This window comes from Coffea arabica, chromosome 2e, assembly GCF_036785885.1.
Source record: "Coffea arabica cultivar ET-39 chromosome 2e, Coffea Arabica ET-39 HiFi, whole genome shotgun sequence".
NCBI classification, from domain to species: domain Eukaryota; kingdom Viridiplantae; phylum Streptophyta; class Magnoliopsida; order Gentianales; family Rubiaceae; genus Coffea; species Coffea arabica.
Window position 1 is genome coordinate 13,506,556 of NC_092313.1, and position 15,907 is coordinate 13,522,462.

At 35.5% G+C, this 15,907-nt stretch overlaps 2 protein-coding genes across 2 annotated transcripts; both read right to left on the minus strand.

Annotated features, from left to right (window-relative positions):
* Nucleotides 1-381: 381 nt before the first annotated feature.
* On the minus strand, nt 382-4,335 carry LOC113731077 (trihelix transcription factor ENAP1-like). The gene is made up of 2 exons (XM_027256135.2): nt 3,103-4,335; nt 382-778 (listed from the first exon to the last, which is right to left on the minus strand). The coding sequence occupies exons 1-2, from the start codon at nt 4,019-4,021 to the stop codon at nt 765-767; spliced, it is 933 nt and encodes a 310-aa protein (XP_027111936.1). The 5' UTR covers nt 4,022-4,335; the 3' UTR covers nt 382-764.
* An 8,809-nt stretch (nt 4,336-13,144) lies between these two features.
* On the minus strand, nt 13,145-15,041 carry LOC113731078 (uncharacterized). The gene is made up of 2 exons (XM_072079067.1): nt 14,370-15,041; nt 13,145-14,083 (listed from the first exon to the last, which is right to left on the minus strand). The coding sequence occupies exon 2, from the start codon at nt 14,028-14,030 to the stop codon at nt 13,482-13,484; it is 549 nt and encodes a 182-aa protein (XP_071935168.1). The 5' UTR covers nt 14,031-14,083; nt 14,370-15,041; the 3' UTR covers nt 13,145-13,481.
* Nucleotides 15,042-15,907: the final 866 nt, after the last annotated feature.

Sequence of the window (15,907 nt, forward strand, 5' to 3'; positions counted from 1 at the left end):
AGTCCCGGCACCACTCAGATCCTTGAAAAGTCCATCTTTTCGCAAGACTTGTTTATACCAGACACCAAATCTTTAGCCCAGCCCACATGTCCGTGAAGCCGTCTGACACCCAGTATCCAAAGATCTGCAGCCTGTTGAAGCAGAAAGACCTTGCTCATGGCTGGATATTAATATAACGCAAGGAGCATGCAAAGAGGCTGCTTCCAAAATTGGATTTAGACCAAGAAAGAGAAGTTTACACCAAAGAAAATGCAAAAGATGGCTACGCATTTAGTCAGCTAAATTAAATTCGTTTATTGTCTCCTGCAGCAAAAGAGAACAAAATCCATCGATTATAACCCAGTTGCCACCCTATTCTCTGTCAAAGTCTTCTCAACAAGATTCCCGAAACTTGCAATGTCAACATAATCACTTCAGAAAATAATTACAGAGAGGACAACTATCTCCACTGATGAAAAGCTGAAGCAGTTGAGGGAAATGTCGACTGGCCCAAACATTATCTTCAATTTGGTTGGCCACAAGCTAAAGAGCAAAAACTAGATCCTCTCATTCCAATTCATAATGACACGAGAAAAATAAATGGATAATACAATAATCAGTTTAATTAAGTCGTGGAATGGCTGCTGCTGCTGATAATTTACTGATATTCATGATAGTATCACTGCCTAATGTACATCTTCCAAAAATAGCAGTAACCATCTACGCTCTTGAGTAAGCTACAGAGAATTTCACGCGAGATGGCCATTACATCCTCTTCCAAGTAGCTAGCTATATAAATCTGCAGAGAAACACAGGCAAGTGTGTGTAAGGATTGAATTCACAATTCAACGTATTAAACAATACACAATTTTAGCTTTCTTAGAAGTTGGAATTTGTAAAATTGCTTGAAGTTTAATTTCATGGTACATGAATGCTCAGAGTTAGTTAAATATTTGTTAGAATCATCCATAAAGGAAGCTTCAGATCTCAATGCAGAGGTTCCAATTTTCAGGAGACCAAAAAGGCAATTCCATGCTGACAAATTATACTCGCATAAATGTCTATACTCAATTTACTAAGTTCACCGCAGAACTAAATGCCCCTACCATTGAGTGCCAAATGAAAACATATAGCAAAGATCTTAGTCTGTTCCTAAGAAATATATCAAAAAGAAAAAAGAAGAAATCTGAAATTCCAATCAAAGAACTGATTAACCCAATTCCTTGACAAAGTCCAGGTCAAAGAAATAACAAGAAAAGCAGCCTTATAGCAAGCAAGGGAATCTCCTTTTTTAACTCTGTTCTGCCAAGATCTACTAACAAGAAAATGACATCCACCGGAAAGGAGGAGGTTCTATTAAACATTTATCAGACCGGTCCTATAAAGATGGAACAAACACACAAAAACCAACCATAAACCTACAAAAGATAATTTGGGCACATTAAACCGCATATAGTTATGCCAGAATTCCTCCAATAAAAGCCTTGTACTCAATTTTGAATGGTAGACTCCCAATCCAACCACAAAATTTATCTATGAAAGCAAAAGATGTCCAAATTTAAAATATTTCATCTATTTCATAGTTCATTCAGACCTTAAGTAATTGTCCAAGATAAAATCCATTTAAACACAAAATTGTGCAGTGGTAAAATAAAACTGATGAAAGAAATGGATTAACATGCACAAACACCACCTTATGCTTGCCAGTGAAAGACAGCCAAAAAACAGGAAGAGAATAGATCAGCTCAATGAACCAGAGAATACTGTGGAGCATGGCCTTTTGCTTATCCATTTTTTTTTTTGGGTGGAGAATGGCATAAATAAGTCTTGGAAAAAATAGAAGTCCAAGGAGTTTGGGTATAACACCATGGATAACTTATTAATCTCACACTACACTTCATATGTTTGTGATATAAAAGAACACATGACAGCAGTCCAAGTTTGAAGTGTGTGTTATCCAATGTTTTGCCGCATATCATGTGTACATATGGACACAACACAATAGCATTCCATGCTATAGGAAATCCATGTTTGGTGACCACAAGCACCGTCAAAAAGGGGTTAGAGAAAACACTGAACTTTCGAGTCAAAATGCACACATTTCACGTCAATAGAGCCAAGAAGAAATATCACATTGACACGTGAAACATAGCCCAAATGTCATCATTCACAGCCCAAAAGTTTTAGCTCCTTAAGCCATTTCAAAACGGTAAACTAGAACCTAAACATCGACAGGACTTCTCAAAATTCAGACCCAAAACTAGCTACAGAAGGAAAGAGTTGCTTCAGTGACTGATCTGACATGCAGCAATTACATTCCAAATAGTTTTGCTCGCTATAACATCCTAGTAACATAGAAGCAAAATACCAGCTTTAGCCCTTCATATCTTCTACTTCCACATATTATGCAAACCAGAAATTCATACACCAGAGTGTACTTAACAACTAGTGCTCTTCAAATTCACTCATGAAAAACTGACAAAATTAAGTGATCAAGTGGAATATAGGAACTTGAGTCTTTGCACAAGCAATGTGGGAAAATAATTCTTCAAAAAATATTACCATGAAGACGGAGATGTGGTTCTACACATTGGTACTTGATGAGTTCACCCATAAACACAAAAACTGATGCATCTAAAGCAAGAAAACACTAAGTTACTGATTCCGCTCTAGATTTCCATTCAAAAAAGTATTCCAAAGTATAACCAAAACCATGCAAAATGCTACAAGCCAGCAACATCATTACACGTTTCCACAAAATCAATATCTTGCTACATAGCCATCCACAATTCCAAGAGAATCCAACAACAACATTAACTTCAGCACCAAACAAATATCAATCAAACTTCCATCAAACTTCAAATTATCCAAAATCCTTCCATCCATTGCAAAACAATAAGGGAATGTTGCAGAGCCTACATGCCAGGCAATTTTCAGTCTAATTTAAAATATCAAAATCTACCAATTTACACTATTCTAACATCAAATGCAACTCCACATTTAAACAAAAAAAAAAAACTATTATCATCTAAATAACTGCAATAATAGAAGAACTCCCAACAAAATAAAAAACTTCTTAATAATAAATCAAGAAAGCCACAAGATTGAACTATAGTCTTATACCATCTGATCCAGATCGTTTAGACTGCTTAATCTTCTCAAGCTGGACTTGTGTGTCCATAAACAACTGCATCCTCTGCACTTCCAAATCCTTTGCAAACTGCATCCTCTGCTTCTCTAACTCCACCATTTGCCTCTGCTTCATATTCTCGACCCTCTCATAAATCTCCCCAAACCTCTCAATTGCCTTAGCCAATCTCCTCACTCCCTCCTCCCCTGCCACCGTCCCCTCTTCTCTCTCCACCTCCTCATCCTCATCCTCTTCGGATCCCCCATCTTCCTCCTCATCATCCTCCACCTCCTCCGCCGCCGCTGCCGCAGCAGCTGCCACAGCCGAATAATTCTTCCTAAAATAGGAATCATCCACGGCGGAAAACTGCCGCTTCTGAGGCAACACCACTGGCTCCACCGCCGCACTCGTAGCCGGCGGCAACAGCTGCGGCAGCTTCATATTAAACAACGGAATCCCCATCGGCGGCGAAGGCAACGACAACGGGGAGTGAGAAGATAACGAATTCACCATCGGAGAAGTTTTTTGCTGCTGATTCTTCAAATTATTCCCTATCAAAGCATCAAGCCTAGCAAAGAACGGCCACGACGAAGTTAGGGTTCCGTTGGACTCGGAAATTTTCGCTTTCTCAATCTTATACTTTTTCTTCAACGTATCAATCCGATTCTTACACTGAACATCGGTCCGGCGAGTCTTCTTAGTATGACCATGCCGAGCATTAACGGCATCAGCAACCTCCTGCCAGTCCTTCTGCCGGAGATTCCCACGGTTAAGTTCCAAATAACGCCGTCCCCATGCATCAACCAGAGTCGAAGTCGCCTCCTCGCTCCAACAATCTTCCCGGAAAGGCAGACTCCTGGTCGGCGGCGTCTGTAGCAACGGCGCCGGAGATAAATCACTAAATTCCCCCATCTTTTAACTGATCAAAAAAATCACGGCCGATCTGATGGAGAAAAAATTGGCAGGATATATACAATTATATATATTTTGTAAAGAGGAGAAGAAGGAAGAAAGAAAGGGAGGATAGGAAAAGGGGGGGTGCCAATGCCGGTTGGCGACGAGAGAGACGGATGAAAGAGGGAAGGCATGAAGGGTAAGAATGGAAAGAGGGAAAGAGGGGAAGGAAGAATAATCGGTGAAGTCGCCGGGACGGGCGCGTGATGACGACGAACGCGTGAGTGGGTGAGGTGGGGGATAGGGATTAGGATTTCGGATGGTGATCGGATAGTTCATAGTTGGACGGTTTTTCTATTTTTTAGTTTCTTTTTTCTTTTGATTAGGTTACGTCCGCTGCGGCTGTTGTCGTTGTTCCCGGCTAATCTCATTCTTCTTTCTTGCAATTCACGGGCATTTAGTATCTTTGGCAAATTGCTAAATAGTCCTTCATGATTGTGAAAGTTCTTTCTTTGTTCCACTACATTTCAGAGAACACCTTCTTATCCGAGACTGCAAATATATCATATACAATAAATGGATTAAAAATGGTTTATCAAAAAAAGCCTATATATGCTCTATAGTTTTGAAAGTGAAAGGATAATTTACCTCCTTCTCTTTTGCCACATCAATTATGTAATAAACAAGTGATATGGGCGCATATGATACAATGTGAGTGTGTTTAATTTTAGCACTTTTTATGAAATTTTTATATTTTGGACCATGTTGGATGACAAAAATGGAGCAATTGAAGAGCTTGAACACTAACTATAAAGAGCATTTTTTGTGTGAAATTAAGTGACAAAATTTGTTTACTCCAAGATGAGGGTTGTTGCTTTATATATTGTTAGATATATGCTTAATTATTTTGTATTGAGTTGGGAAGAAAGTAATTCAAATATTAAATGTACATAAAGTTTGTACCATCTATCCCGAGTTATATCAATCAAAAAAGAAGAAGAAGAAGAACTTAGGTAAAAAGTTGTATTGTTAAATTTGGCATTATTGTATCTATTAAAAACAAAATACTTTGCTTGCTTACAAATTTAATGAGAGCCAATTTAGCTCTAAATTTTGTATTAAGTCATTGTTTCAACAAAAATGACATGTCAAATTAACGTGTACAGAGAATATAAGTAATTAATGACTAAGATAAATTAGGCTTTTGCATTTTAAAGTTAGAGCTTGCAATACACATTGATAATTGAACATAATAAAACATACTTCCACCTTTGTCATGGAAATCATGTTAATGTGATATATGCAGTGCACAAGCAAGAAAGAAGACGGTAAATGGCATTTAGAAGGATGACAATGACTTATGTCAAATTAGAGGGATTCAAAATGATTCTGGGAAAAATAGAAGGGCTCATTTTAGCAATTCGGGCTGCTTAATAATTAATTGATATAGTTGTTGGTTTGAGGAGCAGTCGGCAGCAGGCGTAAAGGTGCCGTTGTTTTCTCGGCCAATGAGCGAGGCCGCGTGGGTCGTGTGGGGATATTCATCTCCAAACGGAACGGCGTGGTGGGCCGACCGTTCAACTTTGTCCGTTTAGGCAATGTTCTTCTTGATCGAGCCCAATGCACGTTAAATAATGGAAACAGGCAGTTTTTGTCCTTTTTTTTTTCCAGCTTTCTCCCTTTCGGCTTTGGGTTCTTAAATATTCATTTTAGGCCCTATTCGTAATTTAATTCAGTACTTAAATTTAATCGATTCAGATTTGAACATATTCGGTAGCGTTTGATAACTAAAAATTAAATATTTGAATTAATTAAATGACATTAAATTTTGTAGACAAAATTTTTTTCTAAAGAATAAGTGATAATTTATTAACTTATCACTTGATATGGTATGCACTCAAACATATTAGATTTAGTACTTAACAATTCATTAATTTAATGAATTTAGATTTCAGATTTCAGATTTAAGTTTTCAGGTATCACTTTTATCAAACGCAACCTCAATTTTATCTTGGGTGCTCAAAACTTCATATAAGAAATTCAGGCATTCTACAAGTTTATGTTAATAAAAGAAATATATACACATATCTTTTGGAAAAACAACTATTCTAGTCCTTAGAAAAAAAATATTCCAATCCTTATTTTAGAGTCTTGGCCAATTTCTTGCCTCATATATCACTACTTACCAATTTACAAGATAAAGACAATGTTTGACCTCTATCGAAAAATTAGAAAATCCTAACGAAGTTAACCTATACACGGCATATGCACAGTTAAAAATTACTATTTTAGTTCCTTATCTTCAAGGTCATGTCCAATTTTGTCTCTTATATGTTGCCTCATGCCAATTTAAGTCCTCATTTCTACAAAATAAAGCTAATATAGGAGTATAATAGGAAATTAGAAAAACCCAATGAAATTCGTCCAAACAAGAAGGGGCAGAATAGAAGAAAAAATATCACTGGCCCAAGCGCAATTATATCAATAGAATTAAAGGCTCTATTAATGTTTCGGAAAAAATTAGAAGAGGAAAATTGACACATTTGTGACAAGGGTCTATAGGATTTTTTTTTTTTAAACTTTGTTTCTTTCTATTTTAGTGGTACACATGTCATGCGTATGGGACTGATTCTATTAGGATTTTATAATTCCATTAAATGTCCTACATGAACATTATTTTGTGAAAACAAGGGCTTAAATTGATAGATGGTGACATACAAGGGATTAAATGAAACATGATCCTGAAAAAAAGACATCAAAATAGTTGTTTTCAACGTTGCGCTTGTCATGCGCTTGAGTAATTTCGATGAGATTTCCTAATTTTCTATTATAGGGCCTACATTGACTGTATTTCATAATGATGTGGGACTAAATCAGCAGATGGTAACGAAAGAAAGACCAAATTAGCTAAGATTCTAAAGTTAAAGGACTAAAATAGTCATTTTATTATTTTTTTTAAAGAGTGGAGGAATAATGGAAGAAATTCAAGTGGGTGAAGATCAACTCTTCCTTTTAAAATGAGCAATAAAAGCTCGTAATTATTTGTTTCCTAAAACAATTTTATGTCACATTGCCTAGAGAGGAAAAAAAAAAAAACCTTTTCCTTTGTTATTGATTTCTCTTTTCCTTGTCATTGCTATCTCTCTCTCTCTCTCTATCCCCCACCTCCTGCTCATCCTTCTTCTTCCTTTTTTCCATCTTCCTACTCTTGCATGGCCCTTTCACCATCCTCTCCCACCCTCCTTTCCTAACCAAATGAGGATCAAAGCTTTTGGATAATTGTTATAGAAGAATGAATAATTTTTCAAGCTATGAATTAAAATAAAAGATAACAAATATAGAAATTCACTTAACTAACCATTAGGAAGTGGCTACTTTACTTTTTTACTCTTTTCCCTTTTTCTATTGTCCCTTTGATCAAAAAACAGGGTAAACCACCGAAGATGAAAAGAAAGTATTGATCCAATTATTACAAAAACGAAACCTAGAACTTGTGGTACACTAAACTTCATGGTATTTTGCTGGTGGCACCACTTTGTTATGCCCTTGTGGTACCATTTGCATTACTTAATTAATTACTTTCGACTAACAGTCAAGGTCCAAGGACCATGGTGATGGTAATAAAGCCAGTCCTTGATAACAAATATGGCCCTCTCAAGCTCTTCATCTCTAAATTCTCCCTTTTGAAGCTCTTGATAACAAATTTCGGTTTTCAAAATGAAAGATAGAAGGGTATTTAACTAGAGAAAATTGTATGAATAGTCCCTACCATAAGCTAAATCGTCATTCACTCTTTGATATTTTGATTGGAGAAACTCGATCAGTCCTTGATTTCTTGAATTTATGAGATGGACATGGATTTGGCCTCATATTTAGTTGATAGCTTTTCTGGCATAAAACACACCAAACTGATCGAGATACCAAGTTATTGAAGGCTTAAACCGATGATCATTCCACTATTGAAGAATGAGGCATGTGCAGTTCAACAAAGTTGGTTTTTCGTCTAGTTTGGCTGCAAACACATTGATGGATTTCCAAAATTGCATGCATAACATTCTATCAAATGCATGTGATGATTAGAGGTTTGATTTTGATTTTATACTTCTTTTCTTAGATTAGCAAACATGTTAGATGAGAATATATTTTTCGAGTTAGAAAAATGTCTAATATATCAACGAGTACAACAATTAAGTTCAAGACATTGAGGACTACATCAATTATTTTTTGAATTTTTAGGGACTAAAATGAAACTTATGAATGCTTTAAGGTCAAATCTTGTAATGTGACGTTGTAACTTCCAACATCTTTTCCAACAACAGAAAAAAGAGGAAAAGAAAAAGAATGAAAGAACAAATATGTCCGGCCTGTCATCCTTAATCTATGTCCATCAAATGAACAATGCGTAGTTGCGTACACGTACTTGTTATGCATCTGCATTACTTACCGAAATGCAGCAAATATTCTGAATCTGCATTAATCATGCATGTATATATCACTCTCACGTATTTGATCAATATCAGGAATTTAAGTGCCTCAAAATCACATAAAACTAAAAGTAGTATGATTGCATATGGAAACAAAAAAACCTAAGCTGCTTTTGATAAAACTGAAGTCTCAAAATTGAAATACGAAATGTGAAATTTGAAGTCTCCATCCGTTAAGTTACTGAACTATGAAATACTAAGGCCCTGTTTGATAACCCAATTCAGCACTTAAATTTAATGGATTCAGATCTTAATATATTCAGACTCTTTGATAACAAAAAATTGAACATCTCAATTAATTAAGTGGCATTGAATTTCCTAGGCAAAACTTGCTCCCAAAATTAAGTGATAAGCTATTCACTTATCACTGAATGTGATATGCACTCAAATGTATTAGATTTAATATTTAACAATTCAATAACTTAATGGATTCAGACTTTGGATTTCAGATTTTAGTGTTCAGGTTTCATTTTTATCAAATGCACCCTAAATCTGATACATTTAAATGTATATCACACTAAGTGATAAGTAAATAGTTTATCACTTATTTTTTGAAACAAGTTTTACCTAGAAAATTCAGTGTCGTTTAATTCATTCAGATGTTTTATTTTTTTGTTATCAAACGCATATGAACCCATTAAGTTTAAGTACTGAATTGGATTATCAAACAGGACTTAGATTTGAAAAAAAAAAATGAAATAAAGCTCCACAAAGGCTGGGGTGGTGAACTTTTAAGCATGTTTATTCCATATGGACATCATATTTGCACATCCATGTATATATAAATGGGCAAGAAACATGAATGATGAAGAAAGCCAAACATGAGATTGGATATACAATGGGAATTCAGGTTAAAACCGTGAATAATCAGTCCCATAATCCCATAATATTTCACAGTCTGTATTCCATTTAGCGGGTAGTCAACTAATGCGGATAAGATAAGGGGAAGAAAAACAGAAATCCATCAGCATCATGACCAAATCTTCCTATTATTGGTGTTATCCGAATGGTCACTCCATGTGATTCGCACCCAATCTCAATCCAACAGATCTGTTGAAATTGAGATCAAGCAAATTATATTTGCTTCATGGAGCTGCAGAACCCTACAAAGTGGCTTCCAAATTTTGATTTGTCATTCACTCATCACATGATTTCCGTCCTCTCAAACATAGCTCATATGCATATCTTTAACTGTCCAAATCTCTAATAATCTGTCCAGCAAGTGTAAAAGGATTGTCTAAATTAATTTTCAGGTGGTAGTCCACTTCAAAGTCGTGAATTTGAAGTTGAAAAGGTTTCATAAATACAATTAGCTCATATTTTTGAATTTAAGGACGTATTGATTTGCAAAAGATTTACCTACCAATGTCTGAGAAGATTTATTAATATTGTACTTGAAATTTATTGTTCTTCAATTGTTGTAACAAATTAGAATAAATGATTATGTACCTTATGGTTGGTTGGTGCTGCTTGAATTGTCCAATTTATTTAGGTCCACTACCCCCCAACCCCAAGGATTCTTTTTCATGTCATCATCATTGATGCACCTAAAATTTGGACTTAGATTTTTTTTTTTGTTTTAAGATTTTTATTTCTCGTTGAGAACCCCATTCATTTTAACTAAGATAAAGGTCAAAATAAAAAAAAAACTATAAACAACACCAGTAGACTAAGTGCAATGCTAGAGGTAGAGGTCAATGTTTATATATGTAGTTGAAGGTGAAGGTTCATCCCAACTAAGTACTTGCTATGTATCAAATCTCTAATTCAATTTTGTTGTCAAATTAATTATAGAAATAATTATCTGTTTGTATTAGTATATTGCTTTCTATTTTATCTAGTATATTATCCCACGTTATATTATTATTATTATTAACTTGTAAATATGTTTTAGACAACGTCTAATATAGCCGCCCGAATAATTGAAGTCTCCAACGCAAGAACCTCTGTGGGTGCTTATGAGCACGTGGACTTGAACTTTTTCGTCGCGATGTCCCAATGGAAAATAATCCATACTCATGCAACTTGAGTTATGGATAATCTTGAAACTATTCCATTGTGGTTTTAAATATTGATGAAGAAGTCGATAACAATAATGCCTAATGTTCCTTCAAATCAAAATTCTAGATAAATAATCAAATAAAGAAATACTGCAACAGTGGATTAGTTAAGTAAATTAAAGCATTAATCTTGTGCTCTTCAAAAAAAATTTTAATAAACAGGTCGGAATCTACGTCTAATCCCCCACCATTTTTCGGTGATTTCTTTAAAAAAAAAAAATCTTATTTTCTACTCATACTTTGATAATACATAACTTTTTTTTTTAAATGCCCAGCCATACATGGCTATGTTTAGAACAAGTATATATGAATTCGGTCATTTTACCTGTGACAAGTTCTTGAAGCCTCAACTTCTTTTTCCCCCTAATAAAGAGGTTGGCAGAAAAAAGTATTTAATTTGTGCCCCCCTCCACAATTAACACACTGCTACGTTTCAATATGACTCGAGGGCAATGCAGGGATTAAATTTTGTGTTCCTCAGTAGAAGTGATATTCATTGGAAAGAAAAAGCAGTCGGAGCTATTCAAAGACTAACTAATAAAAAGGCACATAAATCCACACAAAAGAAGATGAAACCATAGCAAAAGGTGAAGACAATGACCTTTAGAAGTCACAACAAGAAGACACCTACGTAGACTGTAGAGGAAGAAGAACTCATCAAAAAGGCAAAAAAAAAAAAATTTTTTGTAAGGAATTAGAGAAGCACCGGTTATATTTTCTCTTTGTTGCTTTCTTTAGTGAATGTCTTTTTCCTTTTTTTTTTTTTTTGTCAAATTCATTTTCTGGATGGTTTTAAAGTAGAAGTAGCCCTTTCTGAACCCATAATTATAACAAGGAACCAACCCCTACCCCTTTCCAATAAAAAGCAACCACATAATAGAGACGAAAAGTCAAGAAAGTGGTATTCAATTGCAATTTGAGTCGTGTGGTTATTTATAGGTATAACAATTGTGGTGATTTACCAAAATATAGCCCCTGATTTATTTTTTCCCCCTTTCCCCACCACCCCTCGAAAGAAGGGGAAGCAAAATGAACCAGATCTTATGGCCAAGGTTTTATGGTGAGCTAATATATTAGGCTTCACTCTTTGAATTCTCAAAGGATGGGGACTGATCTTTTGAACTTGTGTTGTTAAATTATGTACTAATAGATGTGGAATCTTTAAATCACATAGTTGAAGTCATAATCTCGTCTTTGTCAAGCATCTAATTACACATCCCACCAATAAGCATGGAATAGCTATTGGATTGTCAAAATCCAACCAGAAAAGTTGAACATAAATATATTGATAGCTACATGAAGTGAAATGTTGAGCTGCTAAGATTTTAGTACTTTTTCCTTTCCTCCTTTTCCTTTTTTTTTTTTTTTTAAAAAAAAAGAGATAGATGAATATATTATCGGAAAATACATGCATCCCCTTTATAACATTTCCTGCACTTCCTCTTTTTCTTTTTTCTTTTTTTTGAAAAATATTTTCTCAAAAAGAAAAAAAAAACTAGCCGTGCTCTAACTAGTGCTGCCATAAACACAATATATATATATATATACACCTTTCAGATTAGATATCAATGATTGTGGCACCTTTTCACTGGCCCCCGGTGGTGGGAGTATCAGAAATTGCATTGGATCAGACCATTCCTGAGTTCCAGATGCTGGTCTTATAACCTTTCTAGGATGCTATTGGCATCAAACAATAACATGCAACACAACAAAATGCTTAAAGAATTATGCCCACTTGCTAGGAAAGGCTTATTCTATTCTTGAAAGCATACTTGGGACAATTATTCCATCAACCCCTCAAAGTATCCTTTACAATTAATCCACAACTCATGAGCTTTCCACAAAAGGGCTTCCTTTTCTTTTTTAATGAATAGAAAAAAGTTCACCATTGTTTATAACCTAGGAGGTGATAGGCTTTTTTAATCTATAACAAAAATTTACTATGTTATCGGCTTGAGCTTTGATCCACCTAAAGAAATATTATAGTAGAATTAAAGTGCCTTTTACACGATCATTATCTTTGTATAGTATTCCACAGACAACAGATTTTAGAAAATGACTTCGTGTTTGATGTAATCTTTAACCTGGGTCACACACTGACGGGCACACACACAAAAAGCCAAGAAGCACTAATTGTGCTGTGATAGATTTTTGCAAAATACTTGAAATTGACATAAACAATGCTTCGAGTCAATGCCGACACCTGAACTAACTAAACTTCGAGACAATAATTTTTTCTTACTTCCTTTTCTCCTTAATTTTGTTAATAATCAAGAACCAACTACATAATTAATTAACCAAAAAACAAGGGAGTTGATCATCTAGGTCTTTTTTTTTTTTTCTTTCTCGAATTTCCTCAACAATCATGATTTTCAAAATTTAATTATCGATCATTTACGAAGTAGTGCTCCCATTTACCAACATAGGCTAGAGATGTTTTGATGAACAGATATATATATATTATCAAGAAATATTTCAAGAAACTAAAATACGTAGAAAATTTTTTTAAAAAAGACTTGAGTAGAGAAGGTCTGCTAATTGATCTCTTTATAGAACTCTAAAACTCCACAGCTCTTGCATCCATCCACATCACAAGATTACATAATCTCTAGATTACCGGAATTTGGAAAGCTGTAGTAAAGATTGAACAACATTACATTCCCAGAGCCTGGCCTATTTTATGAGAATTTTCTAGTGCTACCAAGAACCTAAAAAACAAAAACAAAAGCTCTTCAGTCCAATTCTCAAACATGAACAACAGAAATTTGGCAAACGGGATCCTATTTTTTACTCTTTTTACTTTTTCATATTCTTATATCCTTATATACAAAATATGCAGAAGAAATAAAAGTGAGTTCAAGATTGAGAACCCTAATAATCTTATACTGGAAAATTTGGAAACAAAAATAAAAGGAAAAAATAACCGGTGATTACTCATGGTTCACTTGATGTCTCACAAATGCTCTCTAAGTGTGGTCTCCAAATGCCAGCACGGCCTCTCCTTCGATCCCTTTGAGTTGATATCTTTTCTGATAAAATCTCGCTCAAATACCGATCAGAAAGGAGAAGATTTGTCATGGAAATACTGCTATTGTTATTACTATTCGCATTATTTTGATCAGCAGCCTCTCTCTTTTTCCTCCTTGATGATGATGAGGATGATGATGATGAAGATCTTGAACGCGAACTCTTCTGATTCTTCTGAGGAGCTGAAGGAGGAACTGGCATGAGAAAGTAAATCTTCCCACGTTGGAGTTCTGCATCAGGAGGAACTATAACAATCTTAGGACAACAACCTTGATCTTCTGATGATGATGAAGAAGGCTTCTTCAGAACATGTTTTGGATGCAATTTCATGATTTCTGATGCTTTGATGCTTCCACTAATCACTTCAACTCGGCCATTAGTATGAACTATTCGAATCACGTCTAGGGCCCCGCATGGAAGAATGCAAGATATGCAGCATCTGATGGTGTTCTTCATGGCTAGATAATAAGCTAGTAGCTCCTTCTCTTGTCTCTTTTTCTTCCCTTCCTCTGTAGTATTTCTCTCATGAGAGAGAAGGAGAAGAAGAAGAAGAAGAAGAGAGAAGAAAAAGAAATGGAGGAAAGAGGAAAGAAATATAAGGGATGAAGAAGAAAGATAAAGAAAAAGAGAAGTTTCTTTTCTTAATTTTATCTACAATGACACCACAAAGGAGGAGGAGAAGGAAGAGTGGGGAGTCAATTAGCCACAAGGGATGTTTTTTAAGGGGGAGGTTTACAGTTTGTTGTCTTCCTTTTGTACTGGAAATTTTGTTTATGCTTTTCTTTTCTTACTCACTTGGGGGTGAAATCCATGGGATGAATCATTGCACCTTATTCTGTACTTCGCCTTTTGGATCCATCATTCATTCAGGGCCCTGATAACCAGCCCCCCTGCTCTTGCCAAGGTCTTCACCGAGTTCAATAATTTGAGTCTGGCTATGAAAGGTTGGAGGTTTATGGTCACACATGTTTCTCCATGATTGAAATTTGCCAAGTCAGCTTGGTGGGATCATTTTGCCAGACAAGTGCAATTAAGGACAAGTGTTTAAATCAAGAATTGACACCTGTCAAAACACAGTTGATTTGGCTGGGTTTGAGTAGGTGAGGAGGCTATGTTTGTAGGGTCATTTTGGTTGAGAATGGGATAGACTACAGAATTAGACTGGAGGAGGGCTCCTCCTTAGGAAGAGGCAAGAAGAAGAAGGTGAAGAAGATGGAGAGAAAGTATTGGCAGATGAGGATTAGGAATGGAAATGGAGATGAAATGGGGCACATTGAGAGGGAGAGAGATCTTCTCGTAGTAGGAGCTAACAATCTTTCAATATCTCCAAGCAAGCAAGCAAGATCATGTGGATTTGTGGCTTTCATTGGAAAGTGAGGTGTGATGGACTACTTTTACTTTTTCTCAAGTGGATTTAGGTTTGTGAAGTGCTTTGACTTGTGTGAAGGTATTTGTCCTATTGACCTATATAAGATGAATTTCAAGCCAACGTTCTTTGTGCAAGTGCTATTTCAATAGTGGTAATACTAGTTCAAGTATCAAGGTCCGAATCCTAATCACTGTTACCATGAAGGACTTGCGTTTATTGAGTGTCTTGTGAGTATTAGAAATGAACTACATTTTCCTATACTTGTCCTCCAAGAGAAATTTTCCTTTGTTTAATTTGGGACAAGCATTTTGAGACTGCAATGTTAATCCATATTTGTTTTCAAGGCTTCTTATCCTAGAGATATGAACTAGTTTTCTTTTTTTCCAAAGAGACCAAGGAATGATCAATCTAAACTTTTGCCGCATGTGACTATCTAGACAACTAGGAGTTGTAATTTTCAAGATCAAAAGGGACAATGCCATGCCACACTTACGTAAACCTTTGCAATTTGATCATATGAAGCATATGATTGGGGATTGAGCTTTCAAGATTGATAATACGACTCGCATTTTTAATAGACTTGCAATTTTTTAATTTTGAAGCTAAAGAGTAAGGAATTCAAATGTACGATGATGACAGAAAGAAAATTGTTTGTCCTGATCATTTCGAAGTGAAATTGCTAAACAACTGATTTGACATCTATTACATCGTCTTATGGACCATATGCTGAGTGGGCCAGAAATTAATGAAACTTGCTAGCAAGGGAAAACAAGTTAATTAGTTAAAACAGTAGATAAATGGGATGGGGATTTGCTTGTTAATTTCAGTAGTGTCCCATCCAATAGCTGGCCCAGTCATTAAATGGTTGAGATGTAGATGTTAGTGGGCATCATGTGAGAAGTATGGAAAAGAGGGTCCATGAAGGAAGAAGGATCTTCTTGCTATCTTAGGGTGACATCAATAG